Raw genomic sequence first — 20,939 nt, 5'->3', positions numbered from 1 at the left:
CCCGAAATCAACTAGTAAATGATTTTTTGGTGGTTCGCAGACCCATTGAGGTAGCGATCATTGTAGAGAAAAATCAAAGTACTCAAAGACTCAAAGTGCATATATCAAGACCCATTGGTTTATTGACTTGACTCCAAAGATTCAGTTATTTCTACTATAATTTTGTTTGCCATTGTGTACTATGAAGAATTGTACTTTTTATAATTCAAACGTGCATTGGTGTTTAATTCTCAGGATTTAGAATGTGAATTTTGAATCATAATTACTGGTTACTCGACTCTTTGCTTTCAAATTTTGGTCAAGCATTCAACATCCCGAATAAAGTAATCTAGCTTAAAAAATCTAGAAAATTGGAATTAAAATTAGTTGAGCTCAAAATTATTAATCATGCTCGTTTTAAGTCAATCATATTAATCATAACGCAATCATATTGTAGGGGAGAGCTCGGCTCTAGGATACCTGGCAACGTTCTTTGTCCTGATGGGAAAGTACGGTATTACCGGGGCTTTCAGTTCCGTCTTCCTGTTTACGTCTGAGCTATACCCTACCAATTTAAGGTATTTGACATTGTTCGTGTTTAAGTAGTATCCTTAATTAGCAGTATGTGAAAATGTTGAATATAGAAACAGATTTGATTAAACATTTTTTGATTTATATTATTGTTCATAGGAATTCTGGCTATGGATATGCCTCCGCTTTTGCCAGAATTGGCGGTGTTTTGGCTCCCTTTGCATATACTTTTGTAAGTGTTTACACAATTGAAAGCATGTAATTGTAGGAAATGTTCTGTTAGCCAATAAAGATAACCAAATAAATAACTGCAAAAATTATATTTAAAGTTTAAGAAACAAAACAATTAAGCGATATAAGATGCTAAAGTAAGTGGTCTTTTCTGTTTGGCAAGATTGTCAAGTGTGACATAGTTCGTATCAATAGCGTTTATATCACGTGATGTAATGCGTTTAAAATTGGTGACTTTTAGCACAGCTACGTAGCGTGGGGACCCGGTGTGGTATTCAGTATCATGTGCTTTCTCTCCGCCATTATGATATTTCATCTACCGGAAACATGTGGCCGAGAACTTCCGACCAGTATTGAAGAACTTAAAATGTGGTATAAAGAACACAGCGGCATCCAAGCCCTAGGGATCAAACAAAACAAAGACACTGTCGAGACAAAAATAAACTAGATGTTATAATATGTGGAATAAATTGAATTAAATGATACACTGTATATTTGGTCTTTTTTTCATTTTTGTTATCATTTCATATATAACTATACGTATGTACACCTCGAAGACGCTTCAAATAGACAAACAGTCATCAGCAGTTAAAGAAGCATGGTATCGTCATATATCATTGTTTTATTAAGTAGCAAAATCACAACAAAATTTTCCCAAAAAGACAACATATTACGAAGACTTCAAGACCGCACAAAGCGAAAGTCTACAAAGACCAAGCATTGGTAATCAGATTTCAAAACGCACACACAAATAGTCAAAGAAACAAACATTGAGTATTAGGTCATTTACGATGTTCTCTCGTTGAAGAGATGTAGTCAATTAAACAATAATATGTTTTTTCTAGTTTATGCAAAGAACAAATGCTAAGATATAAGAATTTCACAATACTGTATAAAACATACCAGCATGCCATTCTTGTCCTTCATTTTTTTTTCTCGTTGCTCAGAGTGAAGGTGCTTGTTAACATGACCCCTCCACTGAGTTAGACCCCTGAGATTGATTTTCAGATCAGAACACAAAATCTTTCACACACCATGCATCATTTAATCAAGAGGCCTATGGGCCATATCGCTTACCTGAGGAAAAATATCCATAATATAATCAGCTATATTGAGTCATATGGGAAAAACCTATACCATGTACATGCAGTAGAATAAATGCTTGTATAAAAGCGTTTTTGATTTTTTCTCCAGATATTCTTGTTTTTATAAAACATATAGCCCCTTTTGTAACAGGATAACTTTTAATCATGTCACAATGTTTTTTGAGAAGAATTTAAGATTTTTTTCTATATATTTCTTTGTAAACATATGACCTCCCCCTCAACTGTTGCACCACTTTACCCCTAGGGTTCAAAGATTATAGAGAAAAATCTTTAAGAATATTCTTCTCAGTAACCAATTGGCAAGGAATTATGTAACCATGATGTATGTTGTGTGAGGAAAATCTGAAGAATACCTTAGGATGATTTCAAACAAGTAACAGTTTTATGAAGGATTAAACAAAGTATCAAGTTGTTTATAATGAATGATAAAATAGTTAACACACTTCTTCATATTAATGAATGAAATTTTGATATTGAACGTAAAAAGTCTGGACCGTTTCTCATTTTAACTGACTGATTCGTTACATTTTGTTTATACATATAAACTAGCGAACAAATAATAACTTTTTCTCTCTTTATTTTTTACATAATTATCTGATGATTTTTTCCTTTTCATTTTATGATGGAGAATTTCCATTGAGAACAAAAGGATATGTGTTTATCCTTTGATAGTATACAGGTGCTTGATCTCAGTAACTTGTCAGTAACACATACTATTTTTGTGACCTGGTTTAATTCGATTCGATTGTCTTGTTCAACGACTTATATGACTTATATGAATTCATGTAACTTTGGTTATTGAATGTGAGGCAAGCTTCAGATCTTCATTATCAAGGATGCTAAGAAAACAACTTACACTTAAGGCTAACTGACCTCGGATTAGTCTTTTTTTTAAATGTAAACAAACCACGTTTAATTATGGGACTGGTGACGTCATATAAATAATTTCAAACAAGTAAAATAACGACACTTGCGGTAACATGTCTGGGGATATTTTGGTATCGGTTATTTACATGACAGGATAATGAACAAATCGGAAACTTGCCAAGCAAAAAATGGAACAGTTCAGACGTACAGAACAGAACAGAACAGTTATTTCTAATTCAGAGCCAAAAACAAACAAGTATGACATTATCATGGTTATAAAAGAAATATATACCGATGAATAATATGGATTTATTAAAGTATAACAGTTATAGTAAATGACAATGTTGATTCCAACAATATTGTATCATTTCAGTTAAAAGGACACTTGCACTTTCCACCTCCGTATAAAGTTCTTTTATATCATCGTTCAAGTAGTTTATTGACTGTCGATTGCCGTTCCAAAGGTGTAGAAATCGATAACTTCATCACTCTCTATCACTTCGACTAGTAAGTAAGTTGGTAATACATTTAGATTATACATGTATATACATAAAATGAACGCAGAGAACATAACTGTCATGCATCATTATGATCGTGTATTGATTAACGCCATTGTCGCATCGTCACAAACCGCGGCCAACATGTACGATCCTCTCCCATCTCGGTTTGGAGAGAGCAATGTCGTTTAACGCCCGCTTACATACGCACACACGTATGCACACAGAGAGAGAGAGAGAAAGAGAGAGAGAGAGAGAGAGAGAGAGAGAGAGAGAAAGAAATCTTCAAGCTTTGACATTGCGTAAGCGTGTGAAGATTAATACTATACCTTAGAAAACAGGTTGACCAACCATAAAGTTTTTACACCGGCGGGCCGTTTTGCTCTTTGACGAAGAGTTTTGAGTAAATTGAATTTGAAGTTTTCGGAAAAAGCACACCATAGCGGTTTTGATTATGTTAAAAAAGAATGATGTGCTATTAAATTTCATTAAGTGATTGTATCGTATAATACAATAATTTATATTGTATAAATTATGATACAATTACATTTTTTTCATGTAAACGCTAAAAACATTTACATAATGAAATACTGAAGTGGTGATTATTGTATTTTAAACGATATATATGTTGCATGCTGACATAAAAAAGTTGCATATGGTCATAAATATGTTGCATGCTTACATAATTATCTCGCACGTGAACGTAAATAAGTTACAAAGTAGTTGTCATAATTATGTTGCATTTTGTATCTATCAGGTTAATCACGGGCTTTAAAAGTAAGTGATTTTACCCAAATAAAAATCAGATTCTCTTAAAATATTTGTTACTTGCATGTCATTTAACATAATTACCTTGCATATACACAAAATTATCTTGCATGTTGACATATTTTTTAGCATGTTGACATAATTTATATCTTGCATATATGGACTGAAGTTTGCAACCATACTATTCGATTGATTTATTGTGAAAACATATATCAGATGTTATTGCCAATTATAATTATACATACTAAACAAAACAATCGTTTTACAACCTACAAAAAGTTATAAAATTGGACCAAGCAGCTTTATCATATTACCGGCTGTTTACGTTCACGTAAAGCACCATGCAAAAACTTAAAAACATATTATAGTTTTAAGCTAATAAAATTCTTAATATGCTCCAGATAAAACTCAATGATTTAATCAGCTTGCATTCTAAATATAGAGAGGAAAAATGTTGTTTTGATTTTACAATTAATACAAAGAAAATGAAAGCCTTTTAAAGTTTGTTTAGGCAATATATATTTCTTCTGAATTTTTTCAATAAAAATAATGTGATTCATACCATGTTTACCGGTATCTGTTATGCAAGCCATCAGATGCAAATCAAGTGATGTAAAATAATTAAATATCTTGTTTTTTTTACTAATATAAGAGGCCAATGGACGTTAAAGTGAGCTTCTTATATTGTTTTAACGTCGAAATGATAAAGTAATCAAATAATTTTTTAGGTCAGAAAATCTTTCAGATGCATTTTAACAATAATTGATATTAATGAAATTTGTATCTGAGTTTGAAAATATTATTACTATGTAAACAATTGACCTCCACATTGACCTGAGTCCATCCGCGGGGAACATGATGTGAATAATCTTGAATCTGCTCTACCTGATTATGCTTCCACGTAAGTAAAATATTTTCTGGTCGATTGGTTTTTGAGAAAACGTTAACAGATTTTTTTATTTACAAATTCTAATTTCTCGACCCCCCCCCTTTCCACATTGTTTTCCCACACTCGGGGATTGTGGTTTGGACAATTTACAGCCATTCTGACCAATTGGTTTTTGAGAAGTTTTATTTTAAAAGTTTCGCAAATTTCCATTGATTCTTTATCATTTCCCCTTTAAAGAGGGTGTGGACCTTTTTTTTAACAAAGTTTAATCCCTTTTACCAAAGAATGCTTGTGTCAAATTCCTATGGTTTTGAAAAGAAGTCGAAAATGATAAAGTTTTACAGGTGACAAAAAGACAGACGGGCAAGGGGCGCCGGACAAAAAGTGACCAGAGGAGCTCACTTAAGCTTTAAGCTCAGGTGAGCTAATAGGGCACATACATTTTAGAATTTAGTCAAAAGCTTGTATCATATGTCAAATATTCGTATGAACTGCAGTTTGAATTCCAATGAAAATTTTAATCTGTTACATAACATTCATCTAGAAGTTTTTGGTTTAATGTTAGAATAAGAATAAAATCCGTTTAATGATGAATTCGATATTAATGTATGAGGTTTAATGAACGCAAGCTGCTTAAAAGCATGCCATTTTTTCTTATTATTCGAGTCTCAAATTTTGACACAGGCTTCATAACCATAAATGTGATGTAATAGTTAGGATTCTTGAGGAATAAAATAATTGAATGAAATCAAAAACGTTTAACTTTAGACTACCTAGCTACAATGTGCTTTCTTACATCACGATAGAGAGATCGCCCATTCCTAAGTCCTGGTAAGGCATTCATTTCTTTAATATATTCATCAACACCCCTCCCCAAATTACAAGTACTTTTTTTCGTGATGATGTTATTTCAAATTTATTAGAAACACTTATCGTGATTTTAATTATTAAGTTAATTTATGGTGTTCTCATGGGGTCACTTCGATCTTCGCACTTTCGCTATTAGGGTAAAGATACGAGAGTGCGAAGTTGCGAAGGTAAAATTGTGAAGGAGCGAAAGCAAAAACGAAATTTTGAAGATGCGATTGCGAAGCGCGAAGATGCAAAGTTGCGAACGCGAATGCGCGATATTAGTATTTCTTCTTCGCATACGCACCTTCGCACTTTCGCCTTCACATCTTGGCGCTTTGCAATCGAATCATCGCACTTTCGCAACTTACATTTACTTTTTATTTAAATTTTATGCCAGATGCCATCAGTCTCTCTAAAATCGGAAACCGTTCATAAAATATAATTTCACATATATGATATTATTAAGTTAAGAATATATTTTTTATATTTTATCACTTCTACGCGTGTTTGAGAGTAAATGAGAATGAAAAAGGTCTTTATTTTTGTTTTTGTCGGGCTTTTCCTTAAAGTATTACATTTGTTTTTACCGATTTTGTGCATGCGGGTCCAGGATTTGAAGCTAGAGGGGCGCCAGTTTTAGGCGGGGGGGGGGGGGGGGAGCTTGGGCTGCCTTTAGGCCCCCAGTGGGCCCAGGGCAAATCCCTGGTGGGGTCCAGGGACCGAAGGCCCTGGAAGCTCCTGCGTTCTAGAGCTTTTTCATATTAAGACTTTTGTGATATTTCTTCTCGTTATTATACATGTACATAAAAGTAATAAAATTATATATAATTTTAAAGGTAGACTTAAGACCTACATAAATCGCATCAAAACCATCTGCGTTGCAGAAATTTATGCTCCATAAGGAGTTAAGATCTATGTTCTGCAAGATCTGTAGAAATACAAGTATGCTACACAGACCGTCAGAACTATGCTTCACAAATCTAACTTAAAATTGAAACCCCTTTCACCCAATACTTTTTTCCAAGTTTGGTTGAATTTGGTACTGGGTTCTGGAGAGGAAGTTTAGGGGAAAGCAAGTAATGAAAATAAAGGGCAAAAGTTTTTTTAAAAGGGAGATAATTGCAAAACAGTGAAAATAGTGTGCATGTCTTCTTAATCTTCTAAAGGAGCGCCAAGAATGCCATGATTTTCATTAAAGCTTGTATATATAGTGAAGATTCTAAATTGTTAAAATGGCCCTGGAATAATACAAAGGGCTACAAAAAAAGTTTAAAATTAAACATAAAAAAAATAAATTGGAATTATTTGAAAATTTTCTACTGAATTACTACAAAGCACAAAGCTACAAATTGTTACATTACTGTGAACGATCCGTGACCCCTTAGACTAATACTGGGGACTATAGGGGAAATCGTCTCATCAAGTATTACATTGCCACACTTTGTGAAAACTTATGAAAACCTCCTAAAAATTTGTGTAGATTCTAAATTGTTGAAACCGTGACCCCATGGACTAATATTGGAGCACCAAGAGAGGTTAAAAGTTTAAGAAAAAAAAATAAATATGGAAAAGTTTTAAAATCTTCTCAAAAACTACAATGCTACAATTTGTGATATTAACTTGCAAGCATCCTAAGATAATGTAAATTCTAATTCGTTGAAATCTTTTTCATGTAAAGAAGTCTGCAAATAAAAACAAGGATTTCTTTTATAGGAATAATCAGATACAATTGGTCAGCTTTATTTTAGATCTAATGTAATTCCAAAGCATTACAAGCTATAAACATGATAAATAGATTGCACTGCTTTGTTGATTTCCGAAAAAGCAAAGAATAAATAAATTTTACTCTTATGAGGCAAAATGTAAAAAAAAAAAAACGTGATTGGAATCTTTATGTAACCGTTTCATTCTCAAGGCAATCCCATTAGAATTATATTTTTAGCAAACATCCGGGGTACTTTACGTGGATTGCGATGCAAACTCACTGTGAACTTTCTACTTTTGGTTTTGTATAGAAACTTGAAGTTAATTGGGGTGTTTAAAAACAGATAGACTTGACTTTTTTAATTTCGTAAATACTTGGACCTCTAATGTCATTCTCGGATTTCATTGCTCGCAAAGTGTATCAGTCGGTTAAAAGTATATTCCACAAACACTTTTTAAAGAATAAACTTTGAAAATATCAAATGTTCATAACTCAAAAAGCATCACATGAATTAATGGTAGGATATAACACTATTAATTTCTAATTGTTTGATCAATGCTAATTTAAAAATCATACGAAATTAACTTTTTTTACTGACTTAATGATTTATGATGTTTATTTGCGTATTCATACTAAAACCCTTCGTTTTAAGTTTGCTCTTAATTTTTATCTATTAATTAAGGGTGACAAACAGCCTGACGTATACCGGACTGAATCTGATTACCCCCACCCTGTATGGAAACCGTTTTGTGAACTTCTTTCTTCTCGGTGCTATTGAATATTTGTCAGCCTTAACAGAATTTCTTTTGATAAACAGGTAAAACATAATAATAACCTTAATTAAGTTTAATTTTAATTTAAACTTTAAATTAATAAAGTTAATGGAAATACTTACTGAATATTGAGAAAATATATTCATAAATTAGTTTAATAAGTCAAAAATTTGTGCACAATAAAAATACAGTTTTTTTATATGAACGGAACTCTAGCTCCACGGTTCCAAATTTCACGTTGGGCTATAGTTCTGCAGCTTATTTGCAACTTATCTGTACTTTACACATTCTCACTTTGGGTCGATATCTTATCAATGTCTTGTCGCCATTGTAAAAGTCCATAATGATTTTTTTGTATTAATGTCGTATTGTTAAACATTGGTGTCAATACCGACGATATCGGATCATTATCAATTTGCCAACATCAAATAGGCCAATAGAAATAGTCAGGAGCGATGTCGATGTCGATATTGTCATATTGTGTACGATTTCGTCGATATCAACATCACAAATGTAATGCAACCTACATATATTTCAGGTTCGATAACAATATCCTAATTTTGTTTATGATGTCCCCGATATTGACATAAATGTAATATTGATATCGAAATTGTAATTTCAGTTGTATAGTTAATCGTCGTTATCGATATCATAGTTTGTCTTGGACATATATGACGATAATGATAATAATTTTCTTCCTTACATTGACTTTGTTTAGAACTGATCTTTTAAAGCTGTAAATGTTATGCATATTGTATGATTTAGAAACCAATCATATTTAAAGGTAATGTTTTAAACTTTGTGTTAGGTATTATTAGTGAACGCTCCTTTTTTAAATAAGCAGTATCACATGAATCGACAACCAAATTCAGTACATTGTATGCGCAGTAAGTTTATTAAAGGGACATAGTCACGATTTCGGTCAAAATTTATTTCTCTGTTTTTATTATATACAATGCTCTAATAATGTATCTCTAATAATCAAATCAAATTTGGGTGCCAGTCGATGAGTTTTAAGCAAGATACAGGGCTCACAATTCTTCGTCATGTAAACAAGGATCGTGCCCTGTTTTTGTTTACATAGGTTCAATATACTAGTAAAAAATATTTTTCAAGCTGATTTATCTATCTTTTGATTTTTTTACAGAACAATTAAACAGTTTCAAGCGTTTAATACATTCAAGTTAGATCTTAAACTGGAATTTTTACTTCAACGTTCAAAATGTAAACAAAAGCTTTGTTTACATTAGCGAAGAATTGTAACTCGCTTATAACTCAACAAATGACACTCAAATTGTGATTGCCTATTACAAATGCCTTACTGAAGCATTGTAAACATTAAAATCGAAAAAATAATTTTTGACCAAAATGGAGACCATGCCCCTTTAAAGCAGTAAACAAAATATTTACACAAAATCCTGTTGGTTGTGCGCACATCTATTATTTATATCATAGATATCAATCGTTTAAAAATGCATACGCAAAACAGCATCTTCATACATTGAATGGTATTTTAAGCTCTTTGTTTACAGCCGTTTTCACAGACAAAATGTAGGTGTACTTTCATTGCAAAAATACTGTTAAATACGATGTACACATTAGCTTTTAAAAATTTGCATATAAATAACTAATTGGTCTAATTAAAGTGATCGCAAATGTGTATCTGACCAAGGGAACGAAAATTTAGAGGGTTGTAAATAACATTTGACGCATAAAGAAATAAATTGGCCAGCGTATTATAATGCTGAATTCCACTGTTTTCTTTTTCAGAATTGGAAGGAAAAAAACCTTGATTATCCTGATGGGAATTGCTGGGGCATCCCTTTTAATCTCTACGCTGATATCGTCGTTGCAAGGTATACGGCAGTAATTTCCCTTCACTTTGATGTGCTCCTTTGTAAAAAATACCTTTCTTTAAAAAAGGACTGTGATGTCATTCATTGTACTTATACCTTCGTTAATTTACAGGTGGTATAGGACATCCCCATAATGTGACGTACTTACTATCAAAATAAACGATAAAATCAAGTATAAATTCTTATACATGTAATATTTTTGCCCGAAATCGCTACTCAACAGTGTAGCACAATGAGTTAGAGCATTAACTATGAATATGTAGGTCATGAGTTCGAATCCCTCTGACTTTTTTTATATTTTCTTTTATCTGTCCAAACATTTTAAAAACATATTTTGGTAAGATATTGTAATGCCACAATATATTTGAAATTTTAAAACGTTAAAAGTGTTTTGATTACATGTAAAATGTACTTTTAACCACAATATTATCGACAGTGTTCCCATACTACCTGAGATATTTAATCAGTAGCTGTTGGGTTGATATTTTGAAATTTCCTACAATGCATTTAATGATGAATAAAAAATTTCCGACAAACAATATAATCCTAACTCCTTTATGACATTTCTATAATCTTGCCATTTATTCAAAGATCCACTACGACTAGAAAGAAATTTCAACAGAGATATTCCCTTTTGTTAATTTTGATAGATTAAGAATCACACAAATTACTTACATGAACACTTTATACGTTTTCTTTTGATAATATTGCAGGGGACAACTCGTCTCTAGGATACCTGGCAACGTTCTTCGTCCTGATGGGAAAGTACGGTATTACCGGGGCGTTCAGTTCCGTCTTCCTGTTTACGTCCGAGCTATACCCCACTAATCTCAGGTATTTGGCAATGTTGGTATATAAAAACAGATTTGAATAAACACTTTTTCATTAATGTTATTGTTTACAGGAATTCTGGCTATGGATTTGCTTGCGCTTTTGCCAGTATTGGCGGTGTTTTGGCTCCTTTTGCAAATACTTTTGTAAGTGTTCACACAATTAAAAGCATGTATTTGTAGGGAATGTTCTGTCAACCAATAAAAAAAAACTAGATACAACATCGTGACGAGTAACGAATAGGTCGTCCATCCATTTTTTAAATTTTAAATGATACTATAAAATATCAATACAATTTCAAAATTACCCCCTCCCATTTTCAGGTAATGATTAAAAATCCCTAATCACGTCAGAAATGGGCATGGCAATGATTTTTTTTTCACAGATATTGTAGTGATCAACAATTTTGCTTCTATAATGCATAATAAAATCTTTATCGTTTTCTGTTATAGACTCTACAAGTATCTTGGCCGCTAATTAAAGGGGCCAGCCCAGCCCCTTTTTCTTGATTTGTTTGGGAAAAAACCTCTTAATACTCTACCATCATTTTATATATTTCTTAACAAAATATCAACTGATAAAAGGATATAGATCAAAACGTATGACCATTTTGATACAAAATATGCACCCAATTGTCGTGCCTAAGCGAACTCCAAGAAATGGCCCCACTAGTGCAAAACAACTTAATAGTGCACAACTACAAACTACAGTCTACATATCCTAAAAATTTCAAAATCATATCTCTGATAGTTTCTGAGATCAGCTCTGCACAAAATAGGTCGTAAAAATTACAAAATCGGCTGTAAATCGGGACCGGAAGTGAAAACACCAAAAAATTCACCATCATCTGTTAAAAAATGGTCGAAATCAGTCAAACATTTTTGAGAAATCGCGTGAACAAAATTTGGAAAGAAAAAGACAAAAATAAACAGTACGAAAACAATAAGATAAGTCAATATCTGCAACAAATTGAATTAAAAAAAAAGTTTTTAACAATATAAGATGTTAAAGTTAAGTTGTCTTCTCTGTTTGGCAAAGTTGCTGAAATACTTTTAATCGTATTCATTCTTTGATTACTGAAAGTCTCAGAATGTAACTCTTAAAGGTACTTACATTGTGTGGTCTAGTAGAAAGTGTATATTTTTAATATGTTCAATGGAGGTGATAAAGTGTAACATGGTTCGTATCAATAGCGTTTATATCACGTGATGTAATGCGTTTAAAATTTATGACTTTTAGCACAGATACGTGGCATGGGGACCCGGTGTGGTATTCAGCATCATGTGCTTTCTGTCCGCCATTATGACATTTTATCTACCGGAAACACGTGGCCGAGAACTTCCGACCAGTATAGAAGAACTCAAAATGTGGTATAAAGAACACAGCGGCATCCTTACCTCAGGGACCAAACAAAACAAGGACTTTGTCGAGCCAAAAATAAACTAGATGTTATAATATGTGGAATAAATTGAATTAAATGATTCACTATACATTTGGTCTTTCTTCATTTTTCATCATTTTATATTACGTATAAATATACGTATGTACACCTCGAAGACGCATCAAATAGACAAACAGTCATCAGCAGTTAAAGAACCATGGTATCCTCATATCATTGTTTTATTAAGTGGCAAAATCACAACAAATATGTCCCCTAAAGACAACAGACAACAGAGCACAAGACCGCACAAAGTGAAAGTTTTCAAAAACCAAGCATGGTAGCAAGCATGTAGATTTCTAAACGCATACATTAATAGTCAAAGAAACAAACATTGAGTGTTAGGTCATTTACAATGTTGTCTCGTTGAAGAGGTTTTGTCGATCAAACAAAAATATGCTTATTTAAATTTATGGAGAGAAAAATTGAGCTAAAATATGAGAACTTCACATGAATGTATAAAAACATACTAGCATGCCATTCTCGTCCTTCTTTTTTTTTCTCGTTGCTTAAAGTAAAGGTGCTTGTTGACAAGACCCCTTCCCTGAGTTAGACCCCGGGAACTGATTTTCAGATCAGAACACAAAATATTTCAAATACATGTACACCATGCACCATTTGAACAAGATGCCCATGAGCCACATCGCTTAAATGAGCAACAATATTCATAATATAATCAGCTCTATTGAGTACAAAACAAACAAACAAACAAAAAACAAAAACGAACAAAGAAACAAACACACAATCCTGGATAGTCCACATAACTTAGAATTGATGCTTGTATGATAAAAATTTTCTATTTTTCTCCATATATTATTATGTTAAACGTATAGCTTCTTTTGTAACAGGATAATTTTTGTCGTGTCACATTGGTTTTTGAGAAGATTTTAAAAAAAGCAAGTTAGTGTTAAGGATTGATTACGAGCTTTTCTCATTCAGATAAAGCACCATGCCAAGCTTTTAAACATATTATAGTTTTCAGTTAATCAAATTTTTAATATGCTTTCATGCATATATAATAGCACTTGGAGTATTTTTTATTTGAAAAGAATAGATTATGAGTTGTGAAGATACATGTACTGTGATAAAATACTGTGGGTTGTAACGCTTAACAAGAGGGCCATGGGCCACATCGCTCACCTAAGCAACAAAAGCCATAATGAAATCAGCTTTATGAATCCATATACAAAATATCTAGACGATGTGATTGAATAAATCCTGTATAAAAAGAGTTTCTAAATATTCTTGTTAAACATTGATCCTCTTTTGTACCACGATGATTTCAGTAATTTTAATATTGAGCATTACAGTTCTCAATAAGATCTTAAACAATTGTTTACATAATTGTAAACCTATACCAAACTTTGAAGCTTTATGGTGCCTAAAATTGTCCTGAAACCATTAACTAAACAATCGAGAATCAACAATATGCCGAGATGCTTGCATTTAGGTACATGTAACACCAAATATTATACCACCTGATTTCTTACGAAAAGTCTTTCAATAATTACTTTTATAAAATTGTCTCCCCGATGTGGCCATGTAGTTTAAAAGATTTTTCTCTATCATTCGTATGTAAACAACTGACCCTCAATGTGACCTGACTTCATTCACGGGGATCATGATGTGAACAATCTTGAATCTACTCTACCTGTTGATGCTTCCACGCAAGTTAAATATTTTTTGGTCGATTGGTTTTGAAAAGATGTTAACAGATTTTCTCTACACATTCCTATTTCTCGACTTCTCTCCCATTGTTGCTCCACTCTCGGGGATTGTGGTTTGGACAATTTACAGCTTTTCTGACCGTTTGGTTTTTGAGAAGTTATATTTTAAAAATGTCGAAAAATTCCAATGATTTTTTTTTATTATTTCCCCTTTAAAGAGGGTTTGACCCGTTTCAAACAAAGTTTTAACTTAAATTTCTTCTATTAACCTAAGAATGCTTGTCATGTTTGGTTCAAACCAGTCCTGTGGTTTTGGAAAAAAAATATTAAAGTTTATTCACAGACATTTAGAAGGACAGACAAAGAGACAGACAGGCGCAGGTCAAAAAGGAACCAGAGGAGCTCACTTAAGCTTTAACCTCAGATGAGCTTAATGGGTTGTAAGAATAAAAATTTGATGAAGTTAAATGTTGAAGCCTCCCATACATCTTAAAGTTTAGACAAACGCTTGTATCATTAGTAAAATATTCGTATGAATTGAAGTTTCCCCATACAAATTTAAATCTGTTACATGAAATTCATCTGGAAGTAAGATTATGCTAGAATAAAAATGGTATCTATTTTTGATATGTATGGTTTTTAATGAACGCAAGCTGCTTTAAAACATATTATTGTTTCTTACCATTTGAGTCTCAAATTATGACACAGGGCACATAATCATTGATGGATGTCATGTAAAATTCTATTTCTAGAGGAAAAAATAATTGAATGAAATCAGAAACGTTTCACTTTAAACAACCTAGCTACAATGTGCTTTCTGACACCACGATAGGGAGATCACCCATTACTAAGTCCTGGTAAGGCATACATTTCTTTAATCTTTTCATCAACATCCCTCCCGAAATTTAAAACCACGTTTCCTTCATGATGATGTTAGTTAAAATTATTAAACAAACTGATCATGATTTTAATTAAAGTGTTAAATTATGGTGTTGCGATAGGACTACTTCGACCTTTTCACTTATGCCTTTAGACTGAGGATGTGAGAATTCAAAGTTGCGAAAGTGCGAAGTCGAAGGAGCGAAACTGCGACGGCGAAGCGAAAGCCAGTATGCGAAGTCGAAGAAGCGAGATAGTAGTATTGCTCCTTCGAATTTGCACATTCGCCTTCTTTTCTTCGCGCTTCAAGGTGATAGTGCAAAGGTCGAAGTGGCCCCATCGGAACACCTTTATCACCTGAAAGCTTGAATTGAATGTAAGTATACCAAACCACTGTGCTGGATAATTATGCCAGTGCAAAGGTGGCACAATTTTTTCATTTATACCAAATTTTAGACCATTGTCTAGAGAATACTGGTATGCAATGACTTTTGTTTTTGGTGTGTCTCACATGACAGGTGAGATTTGAAAATTAATATCCCATAAGGAAATAAACATTTCCAAAGGAGATGTAATATTCCTACACGAAATGTTGAAAATACAGTAGTATTTTCTAAAATGTAATTGAGATTATATTTCCGCGATAAAATTTTCGGAAATAAGCATTTCCTGAAGGAATTTGATTCAAACAAGTTGTTTTCCTTTAGCAATTTGTAATTTAAAAAAAATTAAAAATCGTGCATCGGTTTTGCTAGTACACAAAACGTTGTAAGCATTCGAACTGATGTGCATTTCATTATAATTTGGATCGCATTCGGTCGCATCTAAAAAGTGTGTATGTCCACTATTTTGAGGAGCCTTGATGCGACATCAAAAACGCATGCAACGAATGCGAGACCTCGTGCAATGTATTAGATATGTCGTGCGAAGCCAAAAAATTTCGATCTCAAAGTGTTGAAAAGTGCTCGTACGCCAATTGTGAAACGGGTTTTTATTTAGTGAACATGCACACTATTCATGTACATTCACACTATTATCCCAATGTACCGCACGGACATCTGTATTAACGTTTAATTAACAGCGCTTTGTGTACTTGCAAGAGTGATGCAAGGTTTTTAAAGGTTGTAAGATGAATTGCAGATATCTATGTGTGTGATTTGCGACCATGAGACTGGTGTTCAACATGTCTCATATAATCTTGCAATTTTACTCTCATTGTACGATTTATCAGCTTCAAAACTTTGCGAGGGTATTGTCCACTACGCTACTTGATCACCACTACGCTACTTGGACACCACTAGTATATGTACCTTGTATAAGCATATCTGATTAAAACCTCAATTGACCTTGGAAGTTACTGCACAAAAAACCTCTTCGCACTCAACTATGTCTACTGAAGAGCATCGGAAACGGGCGGTATTATTATACAACAGTCACATATATTGACGCCAAGATATATCACAAGATTTAATGCGTTTGCATCGTACAGCATTCGCTCTAGATCGTGCGAGCACAAATTGTTTTTTTATATGCGATTATTTAGGCAACAATTTACGATCCAAATCTAATTTTTTTTGGTGCACGAACATTTGGGCGCTTCTTCTCATTATGAAAAGGCTTTTATTGAAATATTTTTTGTTGAGGAAGTTACTTCCCGTGTCGAGAGAATTTTTTTTTTTAATTTGAAATTCGATATGTATCGTTTAGTTCCGATTTCGAGTATGACGTCTAATGACAACGTTTACGTCAACTTGATATATAAAAAGCTGAAACAAATGGACAGGAGACAAAGATATTTTTTCAAGGAGCGATTTGTTGACAAACATTTATCAAATGACGTATTTCTTCTATATTGTTTATAGGTATACGATACATAAAAATCATTACATGGCATTTTGTATATATCGAATCCCATATTTGCCCTCGGTTGCTGTATATCGACCCTCAAGGATGACAGCTCTTGAGCTGATATATAACGATATCTGGCTATCATAGGATGCGAAATAAAAATGCAACGTAATAAGCAATATACATGTATAATTATAACATATTTATACTATCAGCTGATCTTATTTCACAGATGTGACATATTTTGTGCATTTTAAACTTAAGATCTCTAATTTTCACCTCTTTTGACTTTTATACATTTGACTAGTGATACGTTACTTTCTGTAACATGCATATAGTATTACAATTGCATGTATTTAAATATGTAGTATTTACAGCATTATATTCAAATTTGTTATTGAAAAATACACTTTCGGCATATCGAGAAAGTCACCCTTAGATTTGTAAGCCCTAGCGTTTAAACCCAAGAAAATCTCTCTTTGTGAAGCTCCACAAGGCTTTTAAAGCTACGCTCCACTAGGCCGAGATAACTGTGCCCCATAAGGTATTTAGAACTATGCTGAATAAACCCTCAGAACTTAGCTCCACAAAGTCTTTAGAACTATGCTTCACAAGGGTTTCAAAAACACGCCACAAGTACTTCAGAACTGTGCTCAACAAAGTTGTTAGAACTATGTTCCAAAAGTTTTTTTTAGAACTATTCTCTACAATTTCATTAGAACTTTGCTTCATAATGACTTTAAAACTATATTGCACAAAGTCTTTAGAACTATGCTCCAAAAGGTCTTTTCACTATGCCCCACAAGGTCTTTTTTCGGAATGTTAGAGTTATGACTTTGAGTGTATATCTTGTGAAAGTAGAAAACTAGGCAACTTATCAAATATTAACCAAAATTAAGTTCTATGTATTCCATTTTCAAAATTATTTTCTTTCACAAAATAATAGATCGGCAAATCGAAACTTAACCTGTACAGAAGAATGCATGTGAATATTCAACCTGAGGATGTACAAACATTGATTTTAAGTGGGGTGTGCGGCCATCTTGTAAATTTGAAGATAAGAATGTAAACATTTATTAAAATGGCCTGTCTCTACCCGAAACTGACCAAAACCGCTGCCAAAAGATATAAAAGCACCAAATATGAGATTCCACATGTTCTTCTGCATGCAAATCATGCACACAAAAACAGGACAATGCCCCTCCAATCACTCAAAACAACCGCCGAACCACGCAGCCACAGACACACTCCGAAGATTTAAAAATCTGAAGAAAAAAACATGAAGGGGGTCACCGGTGTCCCCTCCACAACCACCCGTTGAGAAAAAGTCCGAATCCGAGCACTTTTATGCTGTGACTCTGCCTCAAAATAGGTTACCCTATTTATATTAGTCAGCATGGGATCTATTTTTAGAACAAGAAAAATCAAGTCTATAGTAAGAACTCCTGTGTCTATGGAGACACATTGACGTTATATTTTCATAGAAGAAAATAAATGTCAATTCAAAACAATTCGTGTTTAATTTGATATACATCTCTTATACCTGTCCCATGTTTGTTGTATGGGGTTTTTAAAGTTCTATGAGGATAGATTAAAGTAAATTCTTTTTTAAAAGCGGTGTGTTAAAGCCCCACAAGGTTTTTATAACTGTGCCACATAAGGTCTTTAGAAGTATTCTCCAAAAGGTATTTAGAACTATGTTCCACAAGGTCTTTTGAAATATTCTATATCAGGCCATTAAAACTGTCCTCTACAAGGACTTTAGAACTATGCTCTGCAAGAACTACAGGTATGCTACACAGAACTTTACAAAATCTAACTTAAAACTGAAACCTCTTCACCCAATAATGCTTTTTGCCAAGTTTGGATGAAATTGGTCCTGGGGTTCTGTAGAGGAAGTTTACGACCATCAGTTGACAACAACGACAGACAACTGACACATTTTGACCAGAAAAGCTGTCTTGAGCCTTTAACTTAGGTGGTCTAGAAATGATTAGATCAACTCAGATAGGTAAAGTTAGCTACTAGTAACTGGCTACTAGTAACTGGCTACGAGAAGTAAGAAAACCTAGCTACTAGTAACTGGCTACGAGATAAAATCAAAGTTGGCTACTCGTAACTGGCTACTAGTAACTGGTTTCGAGAAGTAAGAAAAGCTAGCTACTAGTAACTGGCTACGAGATGAAAGAAACTTGGCTTCTAGTTACTTGTTACTGTTCATGTGAGAACCCATACCTAGGATTTTTATCTGTGTTCTTAAGATGTACATTGCACTATATCACTGTCAATTGTCAATATATCTCAAGTAGCTGTATATTTAAATTGAAGATATATGCCAGACTTGCTAATATCAACATTATGTCAAGTCATCCACATAATATTACGACACAATTACTCAGATATCCCTCTGTATGTAGTCAGCTACTTGTGAATTTTGTTACAAATATCTTTATTTTTTAGCGGTTTTGTCAATATATCTCAAGTAGCTGTATATTTAAATTGAAGATATATGCCAGATATTGTATTATCAACACTCCTTCAAGTCATCCACGTAATATTTCGACAAAATTACTCAGATATCGCTCTTTATGTGGTCAGCTACTTGCGCATTTTTTGACAAATATCCTTATATTTTGACGGTTTTGTCAATATATTGCAAGTAGCTGTATATTTAAACTGAAGATATATGCCTGACATGCTATTATCAACATTCCTTCAAGTCATCCACATAATATTACGACACAATTTCTCAAATATCTCTCTTTATGTAGTCAGCTACTTGTGCATTTTGTTACAAATATCTTTATTTTTTAGCGGTTTTGTCAATATATCTCAAGTAGCTGTTTATTTAAATTGAAGATGTATGCCAGACATGCTATTATAAACATTCCTTCGGGTCATCCACTTAATATTACGACACAATTACTCAGATATCTCTCTTTATGTAGTCAGCTACTTGTGCATTTTGTTACAAATATCGTTATTTTTTGACGGCTTTGTCAATATATTGCAAGTAGCTGTATATTTATATTAATGATATATGCGAGATATGCAATTATAAACATTCCTTCAAGTCATCCACATAATATTACGACACAATTACTCAGATATCTCTCTTTATGTAGTCAGCTACTTGTGCAATTCGTTACAAATATCTTTATTTTTTAGCGGTTTTGTCAATATATCTCAAGTAGCTGTATATTTAAATTTACGATATATGCCAGATATTGTATTATCAACACTCCTTTAAGTCATCCACGTAATATTTTGACACAATTACTCAGATATCGCTCTTTATGTGGTCAGCTACTTGCGCATTTTTTGACAAATATCTTTATATTTTGACGGTTTTGTCAATATATTGCAAGTAGCTGTATATTTAAACTGAAGATATATGCCAGATATGCTATTATCAACATTCCTTCAAGTCATCCACATATATTACGACACAATTACTCAGATATCTCTCTTTATGTAGTCAGCCACTTGTGCATTTCGTTACAAATATCTTTATTTTTTGTCGGGGTTGTCAATATATCCCAAGTAGCTGTATATTTAAACTGAATGTGTATGCCAGACATGCTATTATCAACATTCCTTCAAGTCATCCACACAACATTACGACACAATTACTCAGATATCCCTCTTTATGTAGTCAGCTAGTTGTGCATTTTGTTACAAATATCGTTATTTTTTGGTGGTTTTGTCAATATATCACAAGTAGCAGTATATTCAAATGTACGATATATGCCAGACATACTATTATAAACATTCCTTCAAGTCATCCACATAATATTACGACACAATTACTCAGATATCGCTCTTCATGTGGTCAGCTATTTGCGCATTTTCTGACAAATATCCTTATATTTTGACAGTTTTGTCAATATATTGCAAGTAGCTGTATATTTAAACTGAAGATATATGCCTGACATGCTATTATCAACATTCCTTCAAGTCATCCACATAATATTTCGACACAATTACTCAGATATCTCTCTTTATGTAGTCAGCTACTTGTGAATTTTGTTACAAATATCGTTTTGTTTTGGTGGTTTTGTGAATATATCACAAGTAGCGGTATATTCAAATTTACGATATATGCCAGACATGCTATTATAAACATTCCTTCAAGTCATCCACATAATATCACGACACAATTGCTCAGATATCCCTCTTTATGTAGTCAGCTACTTGCGCATTTGCTACAAATATCCTTATA

At 33.1% G+C, this 20,939-nt stretch overlaps 1 protein-coding gene across 3 annotated transcripts in view; it reads left to right on the top strand.

Annotated features, from left to right (window-relative positions):
* Positions 1 to 12,358, top strand: part of LOC109617108 (organic cation transporter protein-like) — a 35,578-nt gene extending 23,220 nt beyond the window's left edge. For 2 of the 3 annotated variants that reach the window (XM_020072253.3, XM_034470976.2), the window contains exons 9-11: positions 437 to 557; positions 670 to 742; positions 983 to 1,221. In XM_020072253.3, the coding sequence (XP_019927812.3) occupies positions 437 to 557; positions 670 to 742; positions 983 to 1,189 (401 nt within the window). In that variant the 3' untranslated portion in view covers positions 1,190 to 1,221. Of the gene's footprint in view, positions 1 to 436; positions 558 to 669; positions 743 to 982; positions 1,222 to 9,968; positions 10,055 to 10,767; positions 10,889 to 10,958; positions 11,032 to 12,124 lie in introns of those variants that run through there. The other variant, XM_066087616.1, reaches the window with a different exon arrangement.
* The last annotated feature ends 8,581 nt before the right edge of the window (positions 12,359 to 20,939 follow it).

Source organism: Magallana gigas, chromosome 6 (assembly GCF_963853765.1).
Source record: "Magallana gigas chromosome 6, xbMagGiga1.1, whole genome shotgun sequence".
Classification (NCBI taxonomy): Eukaryota; Metazoa; Mollusca; class Bivalvia; order Ostreida; family Ostreidae; genus Magallana; species Magallana gigas.
The sequence above is the reverse complement of the archived record's forward strand: the minus strand, read 5'-3'. Positions and strand labels throughout refer to the sequence as shown.